At 41.3% G+C, this 23,711-nt stretch overlaps 3 protein-coding genes across 9 annotated transcripts in view; 2 read left to right on the top strand and 1 right to left on the bottom strand.

The window, feature by feature from the left end:
- Positions 1 to 1,711, top strand: part of CAP2 (cyclase associated actin cytoskeleton regulatory protein 2) — a 70,779-nt gene extending 69,068 nt beyond the window's left edge. For both annotated transcript variants that reach the window (XM_054814440.1, XM_054814441.1), the window contains one exon: positions 159 to 1,711. In XM_054814440.1, the coding sequence (XP_054670415.1) occupies positions 159 to 242 (84 nt within the window). In that variant the 3' untranslated portion in view covers positions 243 to 1,711. The remainder of the gene's footprint in view (positions 1 to 158) is intronic.
- A 7,585-nt stretch (positions 1,712 to 9,296) lies between these two features.
- On the top strand, positions 9,297 to 18,118 carry FAM8A1 (family with sequence similarity 8 member A1). The gene is made up of 5 exons (XM_054815443.1): positions 9,297 to 10,118; positions 13,669 to 13,789; positions 16,068 to 16,191; positions 16,399 to 16,538; positions 16,865 to 18,118. Exons 1-5 carry the CDS (start codon positions 9,473 to 9,475, stop codon positions 17,007 to 17,009), a joined length of 1,176 nt encoding a protein of 391 aa, XP_054671418.1. The 5' UTR covers positions 9,297 to 9,472; the 3' UTR covers positions 17,010 to 18,118.
- A 1,878-nt stretch (positions 18,119 to 19,996) lies between these two features.
- Positions 19,997 to 23,711, bottom strand: part of NUP153 (nucleoporin 153) — a 46,908-nt gene continuing 43,193 nt past the window's right edge. For all 6 annotated transcript variants that reach the window (XM_054815437.1, XM_054815436.1, XM_054815439.1 and 3 more), the window contains 3 exons: positions 23,094 to 23,366; positions 21,567 to 21,726; positions 19,997 to 21,106 (listed from right to left, as the gene is read on the bottom strand). In XM_054815437.1, coding sequence (XP_054671412.1) covers positions 21,022 to 21,106; positions 21,567 to 21,726; positions 23,094 to 23,366 — 518 coding nt within the window. In that variant the 3' untranslated portion in view covers positions 19,997 to 21,021. The remainder of the gene's footprint in view (positions 21,107 to 21,566; positions 21,727 to 23,093; positions 23,367 to 23,711) is intronic.

Below are 23,711 nucleotides of genomic sequence, written 5' to 3'. Positions count from 1 at the left end.
AATAGCTTCCTAGGGTAATGAAGAAGGCTTCTCTCTAATCCTGGCATGTCTGAGCTATCAATGCTTTCTCAGTCATGTAGCACTAATAGTATTCCACCAGTTTTCATGAGGTATCCACTGTTTTTTTAACCATCATTGTTGCTTTTGTTTCTTACCAGAAAGAATTTCCGGTTCCTGAACAGTTCAAGACAGCATGGGATGGATCCAAGTTGGTCACTGAACCTGCAGAGATTGTGGGTTAACTTCCTAATGCCATACAGCACTTGCTGACCATGACCAGACCGCAGCCAGCATAAACAAAGCAGTAATGTAAAGAACTAGAAGTAGCAGTAGTTCATACTGCTGTGATAGGCCTTCAAACATTAGCTCTGCATGCTAGAAACAATAACACATCTGGCACGCTTTTGTTAGGCATCCCAGTATTTTTCACAGTTCCACACAGTTTGCCTTCACATACAATTTTAATTCTAAATGAAGTCATGTGAATGTAATGGATTAAAACCCCCACCCTCCAGTCACATCCTTGGTTTGAAATACTGTATACATTAAGCCAAAATACTGCATGATACACTTTGTTATCATCTTGCTTCAGTGCATTCCTTTTTATGTTTCTGCTAATCAAAAACAGCATCAAGACTTCAAGATGTTTATTTTTATCTATTAAGCAATTCCCGTACGATGCAGTAAAAATGTACCCCGAAAAAGTATGCAGTTCCTTGTAGTTCTGTGGCAATCAGAAAGGGTTTTGTTTTAAACAAGTGAAAAAGGACAACTTTCAGCAATACACTTTGCTAACGGAAGATAAAAAAAAATCGGGTATTTTAATCACTTTTCTAATACGTATATTTAGAAGATCCCTATGTTTTCTGTGAGGTAAGATTTTATTATGGTCCACAGACTTGCTGTTGCCCTCTCATTTCTTGTAAATTAGTAATTCTTTCTAAACTAAAGCCTCATCTAAGCTAAAAAATTTCAGCAAATCACTTGAAGGTTTTTGCTCCTTGGATTTCTTTTTTTGTGTGTGTGTGAGATAATCTCTCATTCTTTAAAATTTCACATTGTATCTTGCATCCTATTCAGAAAACTGAGGGAGGCATACATGTCAGATACCAGCTAGTTTCCTTACTAATAATGTTCCTTTAAAATATCGCTATCGTACCTCATATTCATTAAAAATATCTTCCTGTTTCTTCCCCACATTTGTAGGACTTACTCAATTTCAAATATGTCCACAAAGCAAAGCCATAGATTTATGTCATACTAATTCTGAGCCCAAATAAAGGGGTGATTTCCTGTTTAGCCCTTTGATTCTACTTTATAGTCCCTATTGTACATGCTTTTTTAACAAAGGTGGAGTGTTGTATAATTTGTACTATTTCAGCACATAGTATGAATAACATTTTAAAAATTTAAAAAGTTAGCTTATGTTTTTGATCACTTGTAATACTTTGTAACAGTGAGATGCTTGCAGAGCTAGTTACAAGCTAAATTTTGTGCCTAATTTACCTTGAAGTACATTCATTCTTGAGGGTTTTTAAGTATATCTTTGATTGTAAACCCTATACAATACAACCAGTAGTGCTTATTCCGTAAGGTTTTGCTATCTGATTTATCTGTTTAATCTAGTTGTATAATGTGTTTGCTTTAATACATACCATTTTTTCAACAGTAAACTTCTTATGAAATAAAAAGGAAAATGTTTAAATACAAAGTTGTTCAGAGCTTGCTCTATTGCAGTGTTTGTCCTATATGCTTTCTCCTTCTTAAATACTGTTTCAAAAGCTTGATTGAGAAACAGTAGCTCCTCCTCCCATTTCATTAAACTTTATCACTTTTGCTGCCATAATCCACCTGACAGTGAATAGTGGGTATTCTGCATACCAGCAGATGAACCTCAAGTTTCATGCATATAACCTTGGTGACAGCCGGAGAATTGAGCTTTTCATGATTCTCACCTCTAGGTGCACCTGTATCTTCCAGAGATTATATCTAGGGAAATGATCATGACGTGGTGCAAGTTTATAAGGTTTGCCTTCTACTTTTAGCTTTTCCCATTGTTCCCCTATATAGCTTTGGATGTGTCCCTCCTGTGTTAACAAACTCCACAAGCGGTCCACTCCATATTTCACTTGGATGTGCTTCATATCTAAAAAATGGGCATCACATATTCGTCATGATAAAAGGATTGTTGAAGGATTGTTGAATCTGTAAATCATAATTTGTTCCGTAAAAAAATCTCATTCTGGAGCATTCTGACCTGAAATACTGACTCTTGTTTTCATCCAGCATCAAATAGGGATCAAGTCATTATGCAGCAACAGGAAGCCACTTAATCCTTTGAAGGTATGATACAAAGCAAGCATCAAATGCTTGATGATAAACAGAAAGCAGCAAGACAGCTCTGAATCACTACACAGACAAATCATTTTAGTTCCTCCTAGGGATTTAATGCCCCCCTCGAAAACAAACTGTGTGAAGGCTGGTCTGATCATTCTTTTAAACGTTTGAAAGCAAACTCCCTTGTGGCTAGACCTTCTCCCTAACACTCATGTTCTGGCAACATGCAAGGCCCAAGTACATTTTTTTGACTGGCTTCTTAACAGGAAGAAGTCTTATGCAGTAACGGTGTGTGCCTGACAGTCTGAACACACCCGAGAACTTTGGCAGAAGTTTAAAAGATAAGGAAAAAGGTCTTGCATGGACAGAGCCAAGGTATTTGCTTCAACTGAAGAAAAGGCTAATGAATCCATGCATTATTGGACACCGGAAAAATAGAACAGGAGAGAGACTTTTTAAATATGGAAACAGCTTTTATCCAGTACTCTTAGTCAGCCACATGACAAAAAATCTATAACCAGCTTTTGTCAGTTCTGATCCTCATAAAAAATACTTGTCATACATTTCCAGTATGTTCTTTTCCCTACAACCTGTCTTTAACTTCAAAAGGAGTGCTAAATAAACAAAATAAATCCAAGGTTCTGATTCTACTCTACATGAATTTGTGTACAATTACAGGTTAAAAACTCATTTTCTGAAAAAAGCAAGTATATCTTGAGATAGAAATAGTCAACACGCTGCAGAATGATGATTTGATGAATCATCCCAACCATGATCAGTTGTGTCCACCAAGTCTTCAGCAGCAAGTTTGATCTGTGTTTAATGGTTGACTCCGGCAAGGAATGAACTGCTACATGCTGAGCATCCCTAAGGTCCTGTTCATCATTTCTTTTTACTGCATGCTATCACACAAAATATGCCCCTTGATTTCAGCTCTACACTGCACTAAAATTGTGGTTATGCTCTAAATCAGTGCAGCTGTCAAAACAGTGCATATATTGATATGGAACAAATGTGTATGGTTTAATTAGCCAGTTCATTTTTATAAACCTGCTAGGGTCAAATATTCAGCAGTATAGGAGCTGTCAATCAGCCAATAAAATACAGGTAAAAAGGAGATTTTTTTACTAAGTATCCAAATGTAAAAAGCTTTTTTTCCTATGAAAAGCTTCAATGGATCTCATACTTTCTTACACAGAACCTCTGTAAAAGTACTCATGAAGTACTCTGTACAAGTACCTCATGAAGTTCAACAAGGGGAACTGCAAAGTCCTGCACCTGGGGAACAACCACCCCATGCACCAGTATATGCTGGGGGCTGCCCAACTGGAAAGCAGCTTGGCAGAAAAGGACCTGGGGGTCCTGGTGGACACCAAGTTGAACATGGGCCAGTGATGTGCCCCTGCGACAAAGAAGGCTGATTGGTATCGTGGGCTGCATAAGGAGGACCATTGCCAGCAGGTTGAGGGAGGTGATCCTTCCCCTCTACTTGGCACCAGTGAGGCCACACCAGGAGTGCTGAGTCCAGTTCTGGGCTCCTCAGTACAACAGAGACATGGACATACTGGAGAGACTCCAGCGAAGGGCCACAAAGATGATGAAGGGACTAGAGCAATCCTCCCAGGAGGAAAGGCTGAGAGAGCTGGGACTGTTGAGCCTGGAGAAGGCTCAGGGGAGATCTATTAATGTCTATAAATACCCAAAGGGTGAGTACAAAGAGGAAGGAGCCAAGGTCTCCTCAGTGGCACCCAGTGACATGACAAGAGGCAACAGGCATGAACAGAAACACAGGAGGGTCTCTCTGAACATCAGGAAACACTTTTTCACTGTGCGAGTAACCAAGCACTGGCACAGGTTGCCCAGAGAGGCAGTGGAGTCTCCATCCTTGGAGACATTCAAAATCTGCATGGACATCATCCTGGGCAACCGGCTGTAGGAGGCCCTGCTTGAGCAGAGGGTTGGACCAGATGACCTCCAGAGGTCCCTGCCAACCTTAACCCTTCCATGATTCTGTGATACTTGCTTAGTTATTTAGAATATTAAACTTGCTATGATTCTGTGAAACTTGCTTAGTTATTTAGAATATTAGTTACTAAGAATTAGTGGAAATGAGAAGCATTGAGGTAATGACTTCACGTATCCACCAGATGGCAGAACCCAGCTGAGGCCCAGCAAGCTCTTGCTGTTAATGAAAAAATGCTGGGCAACAGTAGTCACAAAGGACGTGCATACTGCTTGTCAAAGAACTGGGAAACTCTACTCTCTAAAAGTCACTGTAAAAACATTAAGATTGCTTTGATTTTGAAATTATCATCTTGGTAAAAGGAGAAGGTTTGATTGGGATGAACAAGGAAGAAGAAAAAACAACTACTTGTTACCAATGGTCAATTTGATCTCTTGGTTTTTTTTGAACACCACTAAGCATATCTCCATTAAAAGCACATTAAAAAAATACCAGATTGAACTTAAAATTAATATTTAACAGAGCTATTGAAGATAAAGGGGTAAGTAATTTCAAGTCTGCATTTGAAAACCAAAAATCCTTTCAATGTCCTAGGGAATTAGGCACTTGCTAAGGCTTCCCATTGCCATAGTTATAATCCAGACAAACCATTCTTGTTCCTACTATTTTCTGAGTCCTCAATGTATCTGGATCTGCATGAGTTCCTTCAATGTTACTGTACTATATGCATGTTCATAAACCTGTGCATCACATTTCTTTACCAGAGATCAAGATTTGTCCATTTGAAATCCTTCAGGGGTTCAACTCAGTATGCACCCTTAGTGCACTCTCCTGACAAGGTATTTGACTGGGCTCCCCCTAAAATGTGGAAGCAGCTCCCACTTTTTTCACAGACAAATGGAGGTAATGTTCACTTGATTACACGATATGCTAGCAAGCAGAGCAATTATCAAGAATATACAAGACAGATTCAGTTCCCTTGCTGGAGGTGATCTGGGCCCACTGCTGTGAAAATATTGCCCAGAAGTAGCTACTGCCCTCAGAAGGTGCCTATAAACAAACCCCTGACATATGAAGCAATCATGATATAAAAATCATAAATAACACTCCCCAAGGAATGTTCTGACTACCAGAAAACAAGAACCTGCTCCCTCTTTATGGTTGAAATAATCCTGAAAAATCTTTTTGGGTGCCAAATTTTTGTAGAAGAACAGAGAACATTCTCTACTCCACCATCCAAAACTCAGTGGTGATCTCCTAGGCTTAACCCTGCTTCCCTAAGTCTTGCTGCATGCCAAGGACCCCACCTGATCATCATTGACCATCAAAGACTCTTTTCCAAACCCCTAGTTCCAGTACTGCTTCAATAGAGGCACACTCGTGTTTCCTCTCTGGGAACACTGAAGAATGTGATAGGGAATTAGCTGAGAGCTGAGTGCCACACTCCAGAGTAAAGCTGTTTTCTGGTAACTCTTCATTCAAACCAGGTCAAGGTAAAAGGCAAATAAAGGTTTTTACACCCAACTCCCAAAACAGACAGCACTGGTAGACAGGCAACCATACTAAAGACTTATGTACCCTAAGATAAAAGTGGAAAAGTTCCTTTTTTTCTCCAGCTGATTTGCTATGGCCTTTTTATCAACTGTGACCACTAGGATTCTGTTTTCTGTCTGTATTACACCTGAACTTGCATCTATTAGAAAGAAAATACCTCTTGGTGGACCATGATAGCTTTTAGAGCCAATCTCTCCTTCAAAATCATCAGATGTATGAGACAGATCAGTTTCAGAGTGAAAGGCTAAATTGATTTAATTTGGGAGACAGTTGTGCCATTTTTCTACATTGAAATATATAATGCTTTACTTTACACTTATGTAAATGCGTACATTTGTCTTTTTGACTCAAGTTTCATGTTCTGTACCTGGCTGCTTGCCCCAACGAGGGGTAAAGTTCTCACTCTTTGGTGACTCAGTCTGTATGTTTCAGTAATGAAGAATCTATTTAACCAGCATTTGCATTTAATTTCACTATGTACACAAACATACATACTTGATACAAATATCTAAACATAGGCTGCTGGGCACAACAATAATTAACTACTTTGGAATGACAAGAGGTTGCTGTTGATTAATGTCCAACAACTCTCATCCAAGAACTCTTTAAAAGAGCTCCTATTATTAGAACACTTCAGCATGATGCAGGAGATGTGATCTGAATCCCCCAAGCAAAGGAAGGAATTGAACTTCAGTTTCATACAGCCAGATGAATGCTTCAGCAATTCATTGGTTATAAAAATTGTTTAAAATCCTGCCTTGAAAACAAGACGCTAGAATACATATCAAAAATGAGCAAAGATATATCTCTGTAGCTCTGAAAAACAGCTAGATTTACAGCAGACCAATGATCTACTACTTCCTGTTGACTATAAAAGATTCCCCACTCAAGAGTGACAGATCGGGCTTTTCAGCATTACCTATACTTAAAGAGCTTAAGATAGGATTCCAGATTCCCCTTAAACTATTGCAATATCAGCTTTTAGGTGCCTACCTCCTTCTTTTGACCTAGTTCAAAACATTTCCTCTTGTCTAAATCTCACTTCTAGAAAAGAGTATATTTAACTGCCAAGGCATTCAACCACTTATCTACATCCACTGGTACAATGAACTACCCAAGATTATCTCCCTTTCTAATTCTGCTCTCTTAATAGAAAGCAAACTAAAGTAGGGATAAATCAGTGCTGCAGAAAACTGTAAGCAATCCCATAACATGTGTGGCAATCTGACACAGCAATGAAACAAGACCCTTTGTCACCAAAAGCCCAAGCTGTGAGTTCCCCACTACTGGCAATCCCTGTCATTACAGCATCTCTATCATATGCATCCCAGAATAGAATGATCTGAATGCTTGCAGAATTTGTGGGTCTTTTGTGGGTTATTTTTTAAGGTAGAAAAATGAAAAACTAATGATTGAAAAATTTGGGAATGAAGAAATATTACATTGTCTCCATTACCTGTTACTCCCATTCTCTCTGCTGTCAGTGATTCAGTTTCACTTGCATACCCAGCATAATCGTATAGTGAGTTCTAAATGGTTATGCCTGTGTAATGCCACTGGTGACCCTAACATCCACATGTGACTGGTAGCATTATATAAAGCTTGTGAGATCTTGTAATTGTACCTTAAGATCTGATCTGGCTTATAAAACCTGTGGCCACACGCCCACGCGCACACACACAAAAAGGTAAGGCCTAACACTGTTTGGTCCTGAAGGGTTTGTGGCGAAAATCCAGTTAGAAGAAAATGAAACAGACTGTAGCTGATGAAGAAGTGAATTATTATAAAGGAGGAAGCTCTGTTATGCTACTTTTATGGTCAGTTTTCCAAGCTAGTTTTTCTATTAGGAGTCAATAGCTGTTTTAAGACCACATTTTCTTCTACACAGTTGTCTATCTACCTTCCTTCCTTCCTTCCTTTCTTTGATTCTTTATTGTCCTTCCTAATCATGCTAAAACTTGCTATGTTTCCCTAATCATTTAGCCGCATTGATTTCACCTAGGTCTATGTTTCAAAACACATACCAGTGTAATTAGAACCATATCTACATGAGTGCCAGCACCTAACATAACTGCATTTAATTAAAATGATACGGGTTATTTGCTAAGCACTTTGTCAGTTCACCTCAGCTCGTCTGTATGAGAGACTCACTCCGCAGAAACTACTTCCATTTTTAAATGAGTTAGGGTTACACGGGAAAACAATGTATTTGTTTTCATCTAACAGAGAGATGGAGAAACTTCTGGGTTTTTTTTTCAGCTGTGCTATTTGCTATGTTAAAAGTGGGAAACACTCTATTTTTAAACAGTATATATTACTAGTTCATTCAGTATGGACCCATGTTAACAACTGTTATATGGAATTTGTGGCCTGGTTGAGATGCTTAATAGTACATAGGAACCTTAAATACTAAAAATTAATTTGGAGAACTGTGTTTAAACTTGCTGTAGGGCTCCTGGCTCTTTGTTCAGCGTTTTTTTTTTTTGCACAGGAAGAACATGAATGTGATGGGGAAAAGAAGAAAAAGGGGAGATGGAAAAGAAAGCAGCATTTAGACACCAAAATCAAACTGTAGAAGTACACAATAGAAATGGCAGTTGAAAACCTTTTCTCTCTCTGAACAATTTTATCTCAATTCCTATTAGCAAAGAGAAAGTGCTTAGAAAGTTGCTAGAGGTCAGAAACAACAGCTGTAAGCAGAAGGGCAGACAACTTGGTCCAGCTGCACCTGCTCAGAAGCAAGGCTATGCTATGCCTTATTCCTCACTTGGGTTTATGGGCTCATCTACCACAGCCTATGAAGTGTAATATGTCTGTGACCTGGGCCAAACTCAGAAGTCAGTTGAAAGGACAGAGAGAGTGTCTGAGAGATGGAAGTTTATGCTCTGGCCCTCCACCGTGCCTTCCAAAGCACGTTACGGAAAGGAAGACTCGCACAGAAGATGGAGACTCACTTTCCACACTACTGCACAGCGTGCTGCAGCAGCTAACCCCACCGTCCGAGGACAGCTTTCACAGCTGCTGTCCGGCTACGAAACCAGGGCTGGGGCTTTGGCTGAGGAGAAGAACGACTTACTCTCAGGAGGCGGCTGGCCACCGGCCGGGAGGGGCCCGGGCCCGGGCTCGGGCCGAACCGAGCGCCGCCGCTCCCGCTGAGGGGATCGCCGCTTCCCGCGCTGCCTCCGGGCGGCGCGACACCGCCGCGGCGCCTGCGGGAGGAACCGAGGGCGGGGGAACGCTGGTGTTTATGCTAAGGAAAAATTACGTGCCTTCTATGCATACACTGGTGCTGGTGGACCCCTCAGGAGCGCTGGCTGTACGGCGCTGAGGGCGTTACCTTCTTCGCACCTTGGGGGCTTGCTTTTTACCTCGAGAGCGCTTGGAACCGCCCGGGACAGACCGCGTCCGTGCCTCAGCGCTAGGCTGGGGGGGGAGCAGAGGAGGGGAAGAGGAGGAAGCCTGGTTCTTTCCTGGCGCAACGGCAGAAAGGGGTTTTAAGGAGAGTGGTACGCTCCGCGTCAGGCTGGGTGTCTGTAGGATTCCGCCCAGTGTTTGTCCACTCTCTTTGCTTTCCCCCCCCTCCTCTATGGTGAGAGAGGCGAGGCGCCTCCCCAGCGCATGCGCGGTGAGCGGAGACGCTCAGTGTCAGAGGGGATGGAGGAGATGGCGGAACCCAGCGCGGAGCCGGACGCGGGTCGGACCGGCGCTGGGGCGTCAGCGATGGCGGAGAGCGTCAGCGAGAGGAGCGACAGCGAGAGCAATGACAGCGTCGCAGGAGGGGAGGCCGCCGCTGCGTCGTCACCGCCGTGCTCCCCTCCGGCGGCCGGTGGGGGCGAGGGCGGTGGGGCGAAGCCGCTGAGCGCGGCGGAGTACGCGCGGCGCGTGCACCAGTGGCTCTGGGACTCGTACTGCGGGTACCTCAGCTGGCAGAGCTGCCTGCCCGCGCTCCTCGCCGCCTCCGCCGCCGCCTCCGCCGCGCCAGCCTGTGCCGCCGGCCCCCCTCGCGTCGCCGCGCCGCCGCCCGCTCCTTCCCCGCCGCCGGGGGCGGCCGCCGCCGCCTACTACAGCCCCTTTTACCTCTTCGCTCCGGCGCCAGCTCACACGGCCACCGCCGGGCCGGGGCCCCGCTCCGCAGCCGCCGCAGCCGCTGCCCCCGCTTGGCCGGGAGCGGCGGGGAGGTTGACCCCCCTGCCAAGGGCGGCTTCCAGCAGCGCCACCGGCACCAGCGGCAGCGGCGCCCCCAGGGAGGCGGGGCGGCCGGCAGGTGAGTGGGGACAGGCGGGGGTCGGGGGCCTTGTCTAGGTCGCTTCGCGTGGGGGGGGGGGGGAAGGGGGCGGCCGGCCTGGTCCTTGGCACCCGTGGGGAAGCGGCTGGCAGCGCCCGAGTCCCTGGTTAGCCGCCGCCTGCCGTGCGGGGTGGGCAAGGGGCTGGGAGCGGAGGCGTCTCCCCCACCGGTGCCGCTGGCTTGCTGCCCGCAGCGCCTTCGGTTTCCACGGGGCCGTCCGCCGCGGTTCTAGGAAACGGTATCTGGAGAAGGAAGCTGGGGGTTTTGCAACGTTGGGGGTCGCTGCGGTTCTGTGGGCTGCGGAGCCGGGCATGTAGCTATTCCTTGGCAAAGGTGACAGCCCAAACACCCAGTTTGTAAATCCAGAAGTTAATCCGTAAGCAGGTTTGAGAGGGTTGACTGGTGTGTACGGCTTATAACTTTCGTGCTTGTAAGATGTTTTCATGGATATGAAGTTTAATTTTTCCAGTCAGACTTATTCTTGTGGTCACAGGCTTGTAATGCGTGTAGCTTTATAAGTAGCCTGTTTGGATGATGAAATCTAAACTAACTATATGAGTTTTAGTGGGCTCTTGGTACTCAAAATCACATAATGCAACTGAAGCAGAGAAATAGAAACATGCTTACATTCAACAAGCAAGCAGCAGGTCCTGAAATAAACAAAAGTCTGTTACGACTGTAAATATTGAAGACCAAGCATAGCAGTGCTTCTGTTTATATTTGTTCGAGACTAAGACAGACTTGCTCTGATCACATCCAAGATAAAACCTGGAACACAAACATTTCTTAACGAGTGGAGGAGCACCTAGGTGACGTTCCCTGAATGTTTGGTATCACTTTGAGTAATAGTAGAAAACTGTGGAGCAGAACTCTGCTAAAGGCCTTTGGAGAAAAGCCAGATGTCTTTTCTGCAGGGCAAAGTACAGCATTCCAGATCTGTAATGTTTTTTACAAGCTCAGTGGCTGGGTGTCAGGGGAGAACATTTTTAGTTGCTTTTTCTTTCTTTTGAAGGGAATCTAGCTTATGAACTTGCTTCTTTCTTGTGGTTTGGAGCAGATGTTGTTTAAACAAGGTTCTAACACAAAGTAGTGTTTTCTTTAATTGTGCCCTGATTCTGAGTTATAGATTGCTTATAAACAGCTATTGCCAGTCATTGAAAAAGAGGATGTGGACAAAGGCTAGACTGAAATGATTCTTCAATTTTTACCTAGTTCTCCAGGAACTAATTCCATATGTTAAAGGTAATTTATGGCACAAATACCACTTGAACGTGGTTATTCTGAATGCTAAATACTGTTGCAACATCTGGCCTTCTTAAGGGAACTCTGTATGTGATATAGTGATACGATGCAATTATAAACAGAGACTGTCATGCTGGTGCTTTGGCTCCAGGTCGCAAATGGATGTATTTGGAACAGCTAAGGCGATTATGACTCCTTCTTTTCTGCTGCAGATTATTGCCCACACAGCAGGCTTGGCAGGGCGGGTCATGTATCCGTCCCTACGCCACTGCAGTTTATAGCCCAGTGTGCTTATGTAAGCCGAAATAAGTGACGGCTTATGTTAACGTTTCAGATTTTACACTGAGATGTCAAAAAGTGGAATTGGTAACTGCCTCTTCCAGTTCAATCTGCCTGCAGGTGTGTGTCAGAGCACCAATATTAACAGCACTCTGGGCAGTAGCAGGCTCTTTATGAACAGTCATAATGATTTAAGATGCTTCCTCCCCTCACCCCTCCCTGCCTTACTGCAGGAGGTTACTGCTCTTCTGCTGGGAACAGTAGAGCACAAAGTGTGCTCAAGCCTCACCTGCTTTGCCTGGCTGACTAGTGCAAACCCATCGTTATTGCTAGTTTAATGGAAGGTCCTAGACTTTGAGCTGAGATGGATGGGTGTTGCATTTGGCTGTCCCTGCCATACAAACAGTAACTAACCCCTCGCAAAATAGTGGATTTTTGATAGGAGGAACATCACGAATCATTGCAGTGGAAGTCTGCCAGAGTCTGAGGGTTGCCAAGGTTTCTTAATACAATAGAGTTTAACATAATTTGAGTGCTTATTTTCTTAGGCCCACTTAGCTTCTTACTTATTCAGTCATTGAGTCCCATATATTCAAATGAAACTGTGCCATTAACTTTAGCGAATGTGTTCCTTTTAACAGAGCAAATGAATGCTTTTATCTGGCGCTGTATGCTCAAGCCAGGATTGGGGAGACTGGCTATGCTCCCTTCTGCCTTAGTTGAAGAATCTTAGTTGACAACTTGGGCATGCTTTGCCAATAAGAATAAAATCCATTTAAGTATTATTTACGTAACAGTCATGCTACTTGATAGTATTGATGTAGAGTTATCGGTGAAACAGGTATGAAATAGAGATACATAAACTGAGGCATGTTAAGGAAGAACTTGCTCTTACCTAATGACTGCTTGATTATACGTAGCCCATTTAAAAAATGCCCAAGTGCTGTGGGCTTTCAGCTTTGCTTGCATAGGTTGTGAGACATCATCAGTCTTGGCAGTTGAACTGTGGAGGCTTATTCTAAGTGAAATTTGATGATGTTTTTTGAGATTGGAAAGAGGAATGATTGTCTTTCCTCTCTGCTTTTCTCCTTTCCCTGTGTGTGTGGGGGTAGGCATTCTCAGAAACACTAGCAGACACAGTCACTATTTTCCATGAGTTATGCCTAGTAGTACTTGGGTATTTCTAAATGAAGGTTTGATGTGAGTCCTTGCTGCTTTTATGTGAGTAGTCATGTTTGTTGTTTGGGAAATACAGAGGGGTAACTTAAGATGAAATTATTTTGCAATTCTATTCCTTGGAAATGTTCAGAGATACTCTTCAATATTTTTGTTACTTTAATCATCTGAGGTAGTGTTAGCAACAAAAGCTTGTAACTGTGATTACTTATTTTGCCCCCATTTGCACTTGGCCAATTAAATAGCAGAAACGTGTGACACTTTCTGCCTTGTGGTAGGGCAGCATGGCTGCGTCTTATTATAATAAGATGTCCATAGGAATGATTATGTCAGGTATGACTAGTATTTTCATCTGGTTCTGGTTCTGACTTGAAACAAAATAGGCTGTGTTTTACTTTTAGAGAGCTGGTATTTGGTACATATGGAAGCCTTGCTGCTGAGCAATAGATCTAAGTTCTAATTTTCCTTTTATCTGAACTCTCAGATTTACTGAAATCTGTCTCTGAAGCTGTTCTAAACGAACACAAAAATTGATGCATCGTTAATGTACTTTGGTTCTTTAGCGGGGTGGGATTTTTGCCTGTAATCCTAATTATGAGGGGACTCAGAGTTCTGAAAGAGTTTGATTTAAGAAGGTTCTTATACCTTGATTTAAATAATTCAGATCACTTTTAGTCATACGCTTTTAGAAGTTTTCTGGAAGATGCGAGCTGAGATCAAGATCTTGATAATGTTCTTGCAGTGAGATTAATGTGAAACGTTCTTTAGATGATAGTGTTAACTTTGTGTTAGTGCACTAACATCTGGGTAATGTTAACTCTTTCTGTTACAGGTCGGGAGTTCATTATCCCTTCGCTGGCACACAGGTTCATAGCAGAGATGGTGGATTTTTTTATTCTGTTCTTTATAAAGGCAACCATTGTTTTAAGTATTATGCACCTCAGTGGAATAAAGTAAGTCAAACAATTTAAAGCTTTATTATGTACAGCTTTAAGCTTTTCATGGTTTTTGAGGTGTCATGACGTATATGTGGTATGCTTATGCAATGATGGCACTTAGTAACTGTCAAAAGTTGATGAGGAAGCACCACTAGGTTAACCTCCTTTTAAACACTTTCTGGTTTTGGGTCAGCTGATGGAAACAAAGAATTTGTACACGTGTCTTCATAGGCTCACAAACTCCTTACTAAGGATAGATTAGACTTGCAGTCTTATTTTTGGGAAACAACAGCAAGATTTTTAAAAAAGTCCTCTAAAAATATTAAAGAAAAAACATCAACAAATCGTTGTTTAAACAGCCTTTAAAAATGTACTGGATCTGGCTGGGATGGAGTTAATTTTCTTCATAATGTCTCCTAAGGTGCTGTGGCTTAGATTTGTGACCAAAACAACGCTAACCCACAACAAAAAAATCAGATCTCGCATGTCAGATATGTATGTACTTTTAAATTACAGTCTGATGGTTAGGAATGCTGCCGTGCTGCAGTCTTTACTGGGCATAAGTTGGGTTTCTAAAAAAGTACGATTAAGTGTTGTATGTATCAACTATACACTAGACTGAAAGATTCTTCATTTCATGTTCTTATACTCAGATGTAATAATTTGTTTCAAAGACTTGTTCTTTTTTATCTGCTTCTTTAACTGTAGATATCTTATTCTGTAGCACATTTAGTTCCTCTGCTTTGGGTTGGTGTAATCAAATATTTCGGTCTGATTAGGAAATGAGAGCTTGGTGTATTCAGTAATTCCACTACTGTACAAACACATTTCACAATCCAAGTTTTCTGCTAAAGAACCTTCCAAATGTTGACCGACTGTAAACTGATACTATACAGATAATATCTTTCAGACACCTTAAACTGCTGCTTGAAAGGTGTGTGGAAGAGGGTCAAATCTAAACTGATAAATATGTAAATGATCAGTTTTTTGTTCGGATAAGCATGCAATTGAAATGCCAAACTCTCAGTTCTGTTTAGTTGCCAAAACCTCTAACTCTGACCTGACAGCTTGTATTTCCATCTTGTTTTTAGTAGGCTGAGAATGATACAAAATGAAGTACTGGAAACATGGGGAACAACTATGTGTATATTGCTTCTGTAAAGTAGTGAAGGCGAAGGAAAGAGAGGGAATCTTTTTTCAGTTAACTTACAGTATATTCAATACTACTACTTTTGCAAGAGCCAGTAAGTTTCTCACACGTAACTTCAGAGAAACATTTTGGGTCGTTGGTTTGGTTTTGTTTTTTTTTTTTTTTGCTTGTGAGATGTGGTGTGCTTGAGGTTCTGAGGAGTTGTCATGAAAAAAATACGTCCTCGCAGGCTCAGGACAGAGACTTCAGGCCAAGGTTGTATTGAAGGGAAATGTGGGTTGTGCCACACTGTTTTCCTATTTCCTTACCTCGTTCAATCCTTAAGTCTGAATAAAGAGGAGGGCAAGTAGTACAAATGTAGATGGACTGTTTTGAAGTGGGAATGCACATTTCTATGTGAGTAGTAATTCTTACTTAGGTGCGTGAGCAAAACATCCTTGCCTAAATACGTGTTGCAAATATGTCCGTTCCAGGTATCAGATAAGAATGTTAAATCTGCAGAGTTTATCTTGTGAAAATATGCAATTGAGTCCAAATTGATGCTTTGTGTAGCTTTGTTAGGGTAAACAACTGAAGGTTTCAATTGCTTTAAGTTAAGAACTTCCTCTTGCATGCCAAGGTGCCTGCCTGGAGAAGAAGAGGGTGAGCAGTGAGGACTACTGCGAATCCTTGATCATGCAGTGGAGGATCGGTCTCCCTTGCTTGCTTAGGGAGACTTGCAACTTCTCCCTTGCATCTAGAGTGAAGAGTGCCTTTTTTTTTTTTTCCCTTGAGAGTTCCCGTAAGAAGACACTTGGATGCCTTCCATTTACACAGAGTTAGATGATCATATGCAGAATCTCTTATTCATCTCCCAAGAAGTGTGAGAATTTTCAGAACAATTCTGCAGCTCGTTACCCAGGAACACCATTGTGCAAAAGTGCTAATAAGGAATGATCTTTTCTTAATGGAAAAGACAAAGCAAACTAGGCAGCAACTCACAAGGAAACCTGGTGTTCTGAATTTTAATGGCTTGTTTAGTATCAGAGAAGCCAAGGAGCTTTTGTTCTTGTACTAATACCAGAACTGAAGGAGTGAATTCTAGTATTAAAGGGGTAACATCAGTATTAAGATGGTTTTAAAGTTCAGTCTTATTTTGTACAGGGACATCTCTAAATTTGCCATGCATTACATCATAGAAGAAATAGATGAAGATACGTCCATGGAAGATTTGCAGAAAATGATGATAGTAGCTCTCATCTACAGGTTATTAGTCTGCTTCTATGAGGTAACTACTCATAAACATGAACTGTCAGTTGTTGAATGAATGTTTTAAAACAGTCTATCACCATTAGCCTATAAAGTAAATCCTCTTTACAGTCTTTTGGATTATGTTGAAGCTTCTGAGGTTCACATAGTTTTGATGAAAACCAAGTTTGCTAAACCAACCGACAACATGGTGTTGTATGGAATTGAAATAACTTTTCTTTTACAGATAATCTGTATTTGGGGAGCAGGTGGAGCGACCCCAGGGAAATTCTTGCTTGGACTGCGAGTTGTGACATGTGATACATCTGTACTTATTGCGCCCAGCCGTGTGTTAGTCATTCCATCTTCTAATGTCAGTATGACAACGTAAGTGCTCTCAGCTCAGTCACGCTGCTTTCGGATTAATAGTGTGGGAAGCATGTGATTTGGAAGGAAATACACCTTTTCTTTGTTATTGGCCTTTGCAATAATTAGATTGCAAGAGCTATTGTTAGATTCTGTGATCCAAGAACGAAATAGCAATTGTTCAATTGTGAATATGTTTCAGGTTAGGTAGTAAATGATCTCCTCTGAACTCTGGAGATCGATTTTCGTCCTGTGCAAAACCGAGGTGCTAAACTTGAAAGTAAACTACCTACTGATATAAGCAGAAAAGGGAGATTAAGGCACTGAATGTTTCACTCTCATTTCAGGTCCACAATACGAGCTTTGATCAAGAATTTTTCTATTGCTTCATTTTTCCCTGCATTCATTACACTGCTGTTTTTCCAGCATAACAGAACAGCCTATGATATCGTAGCAGGGACTATTGTGGTAAGAAGAAATGGAGTCAGATGATACCAAAAGATGAGATTTCCAGACTGGTTTTGAACAACCCTTCCCACCCCCGGTGAGCAAAGACCTACCCCAAAACTGAAACTGTGAGGTGTCTATCAGAATCTTTTGCCCAAATTAAACGGGAACTGATTCAGAAGCTAAAGAAAGTGTTTTGCTCCAGTATGATGCCAGCAGCAGATATTTTTTTCATAAATGCCAAAGAAGTTTGGGAGAAATGATACATATTAAATCCGGAAGTATTAACCTCTGATTGATGAGAAAGAAAGCGGCTGTATTAACTGCAGAAAGGAGCTGTTCTGCTCATCAGTCTGTGGAAAGCCGATACCTAGAAATATTCCACCTTGAAAGAAATGTTGCTCCTACAGTTTTGGATGTTGGCAGGTAACTAGAAAATCAAGTTGTTTTCCAAGCAGTTGCCCAAGTCATATTATAAACTCTGAGGGGAAGAGGACTGCAGTATTAGCCAGTAAGGCAAATCATGTTAATTAAATTGCCATGTGCGTAGAAAGAGAGATGAGCAGCGGTTATCATGTCCCTTATTATTGCTTCACAGATCGTATTACCTCACCTCTTTATTTTATCAGAACATCGATGTGAAAAGTTTTTTTGCATGATTGTCTCAAGCATTGTCACTTACTTCACATATCAAAGCTAATAGAGAGGTGAAATAATAGCTGCCTTTTCTCTGGGAAGGGTATGTTACACTGCAGTGTTAGCGAATTGGCGTGTGTAAATAACTTTGGAGCTATGAACAGTACAGATGATGCTAATGAAAGGTAACTTGTTTGCTTCTGTTTGGAGTGAAAGCACTTGTCTCTTTCTTGCATAAAATACCAAGCAAAACAACTGAATGCATTTCAGGAGCATGCAGAAAACATTAACTGAAATGTGTTATGGGTGTAAATCTACAGCAGTACAAATACCGGTGATTTTCACTTTATAATTCTGGCTAATTGTATATTGAGTAACTTAATACTGAATAAAGAAGCCTAATATTTTGCATGATTACATAGCTTTGTAATTTGTTTATTCTCATGTTATTAGTATCTTGGGAAAGGAATATAAGCAACAATGTTCATGTTTTATTAAAACTTGAGTTTGGAATTCTTGTAAAGCCCAGTTTTTGTGTGTTCCTCCCTTAAGTGTAACTTGCCCCTCAGGAGCTAAAGTTCTTGCCCTACCTTCAGCTTGGGGCAAGGGTTTGGTTGACAGTGGAAATGGTTGAGAGCTTGGTTCTCTCTTAATCAGTAATGCATTCATATTTTGCAATATTTTAGTCTGACAAGTGATGGTGTTCTGTTTATAAACATAATGCTCTGTGTGTGTGTTCTGATCTTCATTTACAATGTTTCAGGACCAGATCCACTGCTTAATTAAGCAGGAGAATGACATTTTCTCTAAAGTAAAAAAAAAAAAAAAAATCACTTGGCTAGAAACCTGATTTTAAAGTTTTTGCATAATCAGAAAGTGTATCTGCATCAAAATACCTCCTCATTTTGAGAGTTACTGTTGCTTTACACTGACTTATTACTAAACAAAAAGAATTTAGTATCTTAAATGTAATATTAGCATTAGAAATAAAAATACCTAAGCAATAACTGGTGCTAAGCAGGCCTTGGAGGTTGTTAGACCACTTGGAGTGAAGATGTCAGAGGTAGCACTTAACTGTTCTTTCAAAGAATTGCACTGGTGACTTGAGCATTAAAGTTAAAAGTTGCTGCATGGCAATCAATCAGCCAGACAGAAGCTAAAGCTGTCAGAACTAACTAAAGGTCCTTCTAGGGTGCGTTCTGCCCATTTACAATTTCAGTCTGAATACAAAAAGAACTTTTTCTATTTACTGTAGCAGTGCCGTAGAAACTAGGATTCAAGATGGGGGATGAAGGGAAAAGCAGCACAATTGGCTAAAACTTTATTGTTACCAATTCAGGTGTAAGGGGAAGTATCTCTTACCCTGTAGAAAAATCCCACCCTTTCCACAGCAGATAGATAAATAAAAAAATTAAAATTCAAGAACACAGAGCCTGTCCATAGAAATATTTATATGTTATGTTGTTGTAAACACTAGCTTATGCAAGGTGCGTTGAAGATGCAGCTTGCTTCTGTTTGTAGGACAGATACTTGGCAGGTGACAGAGCCAAGGAAAAGTAATGAAATTTGTGGCACGTTTCAGATTTAGACATCTGGAAATAAATAATTGCATGTAATCCTTCCACAGCTACAGTGGTAGGATGTGACTGAATAGCAGCTTATGTGTGTGGTTTTAAAGCCTAGTTACTGAATATTTTCTATTTATAGAAGTAGCAATTGGAGCTCTACCCATGTAAGACTCCCATGAAAACAAAAGTTAGCCTTTGTCCTCCTGTTAAGTCTAGTTTGTGGTTAGCATCTTATTTCCTAGTACTGGCAGCTGGAGCTGTACATGTGAGCAGCATCAGGGTGAAGGGCAGGAGTGCTAGCAGAAAACCCCCAGCAACACAGCTGACAACAGCTACAGGCACATCCTTTCAGTTCTGGCTGTAGCAAGCCACTGGATCTCAACCCTAAATGGAGTGCTGTGGCTTAGTAAAAGTTCAGCTGTGGTCCCCAAGCAAACAAGAGCGTTTCCCCTCAATTTACTAAAATAGTGTCTGTTCTCTAAGAGCCTCCTGCAATGGTTACAGAAGTGGGGAAAACCCAAATTACTCATTTACAATTGGGTATACTTTTTCCTCTTCAGCTTTTTTTTTTAATAGCTCTATAAAAATTAATTGGAAACGGTGCAGCTAGACAGCTGCCACACCAACGTATGGCTCCAAGCTTGAAGTCTACAATGAAACTCTCCTTCCCACCAGGGAACCTCTGCCTAATTTAAGGTCCTCCTAAAATCAGCATCGGTGTCACTGTCAAAAAGCAGAGGTTGGAGAAAGCATGTAACATCACTCTGGTTGAGTGCATCATCGTGTACAGTTAGAGCTGCCTTCATGGAGAGTTAAAACTGCCAGACAATATTTCATAGTTTTTATTGATGGCATTTATCCCATGGTTTAACATGTTAATTATACTGTAATAAACATGGCTTTAATATTAAACTTTTCCTTATTATCCAAAGTCACCACAGTCCATTTCAGTAAATATAAAAATATATACTTAATACTTTGTACAATACTGGTTTTTGGTCCAAACAAAAATGGATCAGAAAAGCCAATAAACTTACTTTAAGAATTCCCAATTTTAAAGATTTTCTAAATGGATTTAGGCAACTTTGAATAATGGGATTTACATAAAATCTGAGACAATACTAAACAAAAATGGCCGTAACACACAAAATTAAAATTTCAATTTCACAGATTTGTTATGCCAAAAAAGTACATAGAGAAACAAAATTGTATTTACACATGTTTCATAATAAAATAACAAAGGCGAGACAGGTGATAAAGGGCTGTAAGAATGAAAATATAGAAATAGCATATAATTATTAAATGAAGAACTACAGATCTAACAAGTCCTTAGCATGGATCATCCTTTAATCAGTCTTCCTCTATCAGAAAATTTTAGTGCACGATACACCCAAACTCACTCACTTCACACATACACCAGCACAAACTCAGCATAGAAATCATTCGTTATCAACATTCTCTACTCTATACAGCATCCCTCGCTGATATAATTACAATTCCGAGGCGTCAGTAAACGCAGATGAGCGCACATAGTGGTGCAGATGAAGAGGTATTGTACAAGCCATTCACTGTGCAGGCTCTACTCACGGCTATAGCCAGACCATGCCGAGTCAGTGAAAGAAGGAACTTGCCGGAGTCTAAAATAGTTTTGCTTGAGAACGGCCCTGGTGCCAACTCTATTCGTTACCAAAAAAAAAATCTAACCCGGGAGAGGGAAGGGAAGTAAAGGGCAGCAGAGTTTTATTTTCTTTTAGGCAGATTCGACTTCAGCTAACCCAGCATGAGGTACGATCCCAACAACTGAACAATGCAGGGTAGGAGCTGCTTCGAAAGTCGCTTTACTGATCGGGTGATTATTTTCTACGTCTAACTGCAGTCTTTATCTTCCGACCAGAAACTGAAGATCCAGACGCAGAGAAAACGTTTTTCCCGTTAGTCCTATCAAAAGAAATTAGTAGTTTAGGACAGTGTAGCCAAAAATTCAGTAGCAGCACCAAGCAGATATTCCACAACAACTGTTCCACAGTCTTGTCTCACTAGTTATCAGCTGGCAACAAATGGCCTATGATGAGCAGGAGAAAGAGAGTTCCAGAAACCAAAAGCAATTAAATCTCTCTCATTCAGAAGGTAAGTAGCAGCGTAATAGCTAGATATGGATTTTACTTTTCAAAAACAAGACAATTTTGCATATATTGATGGGTGGTATTTCTGCCAGCTGGGCTCCTTTACAGATACCATTGCTTAGTGAGCCAGTCAGGCTCGTCCAAGGAAGGATGCCCAATTCAGTTTCACACTCCGAGGCTCATCTGAACACCTCGCAGTTTAACAGCAGTAGAGGCTGAACACCGTCCACTGATACTACCCGAAGCTAAAGTGAAATTCTGATATGGTCTCTTACCCCACTGTAAACGCCGGAGGCTGGCTGAATGAAAATCCTGAAGAGCCAGAAGGCTGCGCCGGCGCTGCTGGTGCAGGAGGATTTGCACCAAAAGTAAATACTCCTGGGTTACTTGGGAAGTTGAAATTAGAAGTGTTACTTCCAAACTGGAATACAGAACCTGGGAAGATGGGGTGGAAGCAGAAGGGAGTGAGAAAGTTGAAATTTGAGTTCATCCTTTCCTGCAAAATCCTCATGTTCTTCCCACTATCTTGAATGAATTTTTTTTACAGGTCGCTCAAGACAACAAAGTTGGGGGAGGGGGGTGCACCAGAAATGCCAGATTACTACAAGAACGGTACAAAGAATTCATTCACTTTGGTAGAGAATCATAAAGGGATTCTTAAAGTAACACTGCTGGCACACTGATAATGAATTGTTTGCTGATTTCTGTACAACCATTAAGTTTACACCTCTGCATACTGAAGTTTATTAATAAAATCTTAAATTACGTTATCAAATCATGTAGATTTATATTTAAGTCAACTTTTTTGTGTTCATGCAGTTGATCTGGGGACTCCCTTTCATTTAGTGTGCTAACAGAGCACCCCATCGTAAAAAAAAAAAAAAAAAAAAAAAAAATTTCTTAACACAGATAAGCAACACAGACAATCCAGGGAGAGTTTTATCTTTAAACCTGAGTCATGAAAGACTGAGTAACACGGTGTGCCCACTAATCTACTGATTGTACAAAAATGTCAGTTACTTTTAATGGAGGCTAAACTTCTGGAGGCAGAACTTCTGAGAATAAAAAAAGGAGGCTTTTCGCTTAAGTATTTGACATGATATCAAATACAAACATTCTGGCAGTGTGTTTTTCTTTGTTAATAATGACTAGTGTGGAACAAGTCTGTCTTGCACTTAAATCGTTCTCTGCCCCCTTCCCATAGTATTTTATACTTCATTAGTAAAAAGAACTTCAAATAAAGTCTTAACCCATAAATGCTTAAAAATAATTCTGACCATATTCCTACACCACAAAGCCCCCAGTCCAAATAAATTGCCAAAGCCTGTTAATGAAGTCAAATAACTACGAACTATTCTCACAAATCCCCAAATCATCATTTTGCAGTGCTTCTGCCATTCTGGTTCGTATGACCTTACCAGTGACTACTCCGTGGGTTCCGACAATTCCTTTTAATCACTATATTTCTCAAGAAAATAAACCCCAACATTTAGTGGTAGGGTTGCAACCTCCACACCTGCCAAGTCTCTTGGGGTGAAGGCTTACTGTGGAGCTGGCACGCCTATGGCACGTCCTCTGCAGTCAGCAGCAAGACACCAGTGACTTAACTCTGTACCCATTATTTCTATGGAGGGCAATTCCTACACTTAAATATGGGCATGAGGCAGAGGTCGTCTTCCTCCATACGATTTAAGGTGTGTAAAATAAAATAAAATAAAATAAAATAAAATAAAATAAAATATAAAAATAAAATAAAATTATAATCTTTGAGACGAAAAGGGAAGAGGATGGTCGGCACTCACCAGCGCTGGGGGTCCCAGAGCCAAACCCTGGCTGTTGGGTCGCTTGCTGTCCAAACACAGAGGGCTGAGTACTGCTCGTCACCGAGCCGAAGGCGGGAGGAGCAGGCTGAGCACCAGCTGAAAACAGCGTTGTCGCCAGCGATCCAAAACTTGGAGCGCTTGGCTGGCTGGACCCTTGGCTCTGGCCAAATGCTGGTGGCTGACTGGCGCCAAATGCTGGGCCGGCAGCAGGCGCTGAAGGCCCCGAGCCAAACAGAAATGAAGAGGACGACCCTTGGGGAACGGAAGAGAAATGTCTGTGTACACAGGATTATTCCTTTCCCCACCAAACAAGAACGAAGCTAGAAACAAAGGTTCTAAAACATGTTTCCCAAGTCTGGCAGCCAAATATACTCATCTTAATTTCAAACTAATTGTGTATATACAACAAATATGACGCCAGTAACAACAGGAATTGCACCTTTTCTTGTGAAACACCAAGTTTATGAGAGTCAGACAAAATTAAATCTCAAATATGTTGGTTGTTGAGACTCAGAATGCTGTGTTAACATTCATGTTCTAGAAGCAAATTCCCACAAATACCATGTTTTAATCTGTATTTACTAAAAGATGTTCATA

This window comes from Grus americana, chromosome 2 (genome assembly GCF_028858705.1).
Source record: "Grus americana isolate bGruAme1 chromosome 2, bGruAme1.mat, whole genome shotgun sequence".
Classification (NCBI taxonomy): domain Eukaryota; kingdom Metazoa; phylum Chordata; class Aves; order Gruiformes; family Gruidae; genus Grus; species Grus americana.
The sequence above is the reverse complement of the archived record's forward strand: the minus strand, read 5'-3'. Positions and strand labels throughout refer to the sequence as shown.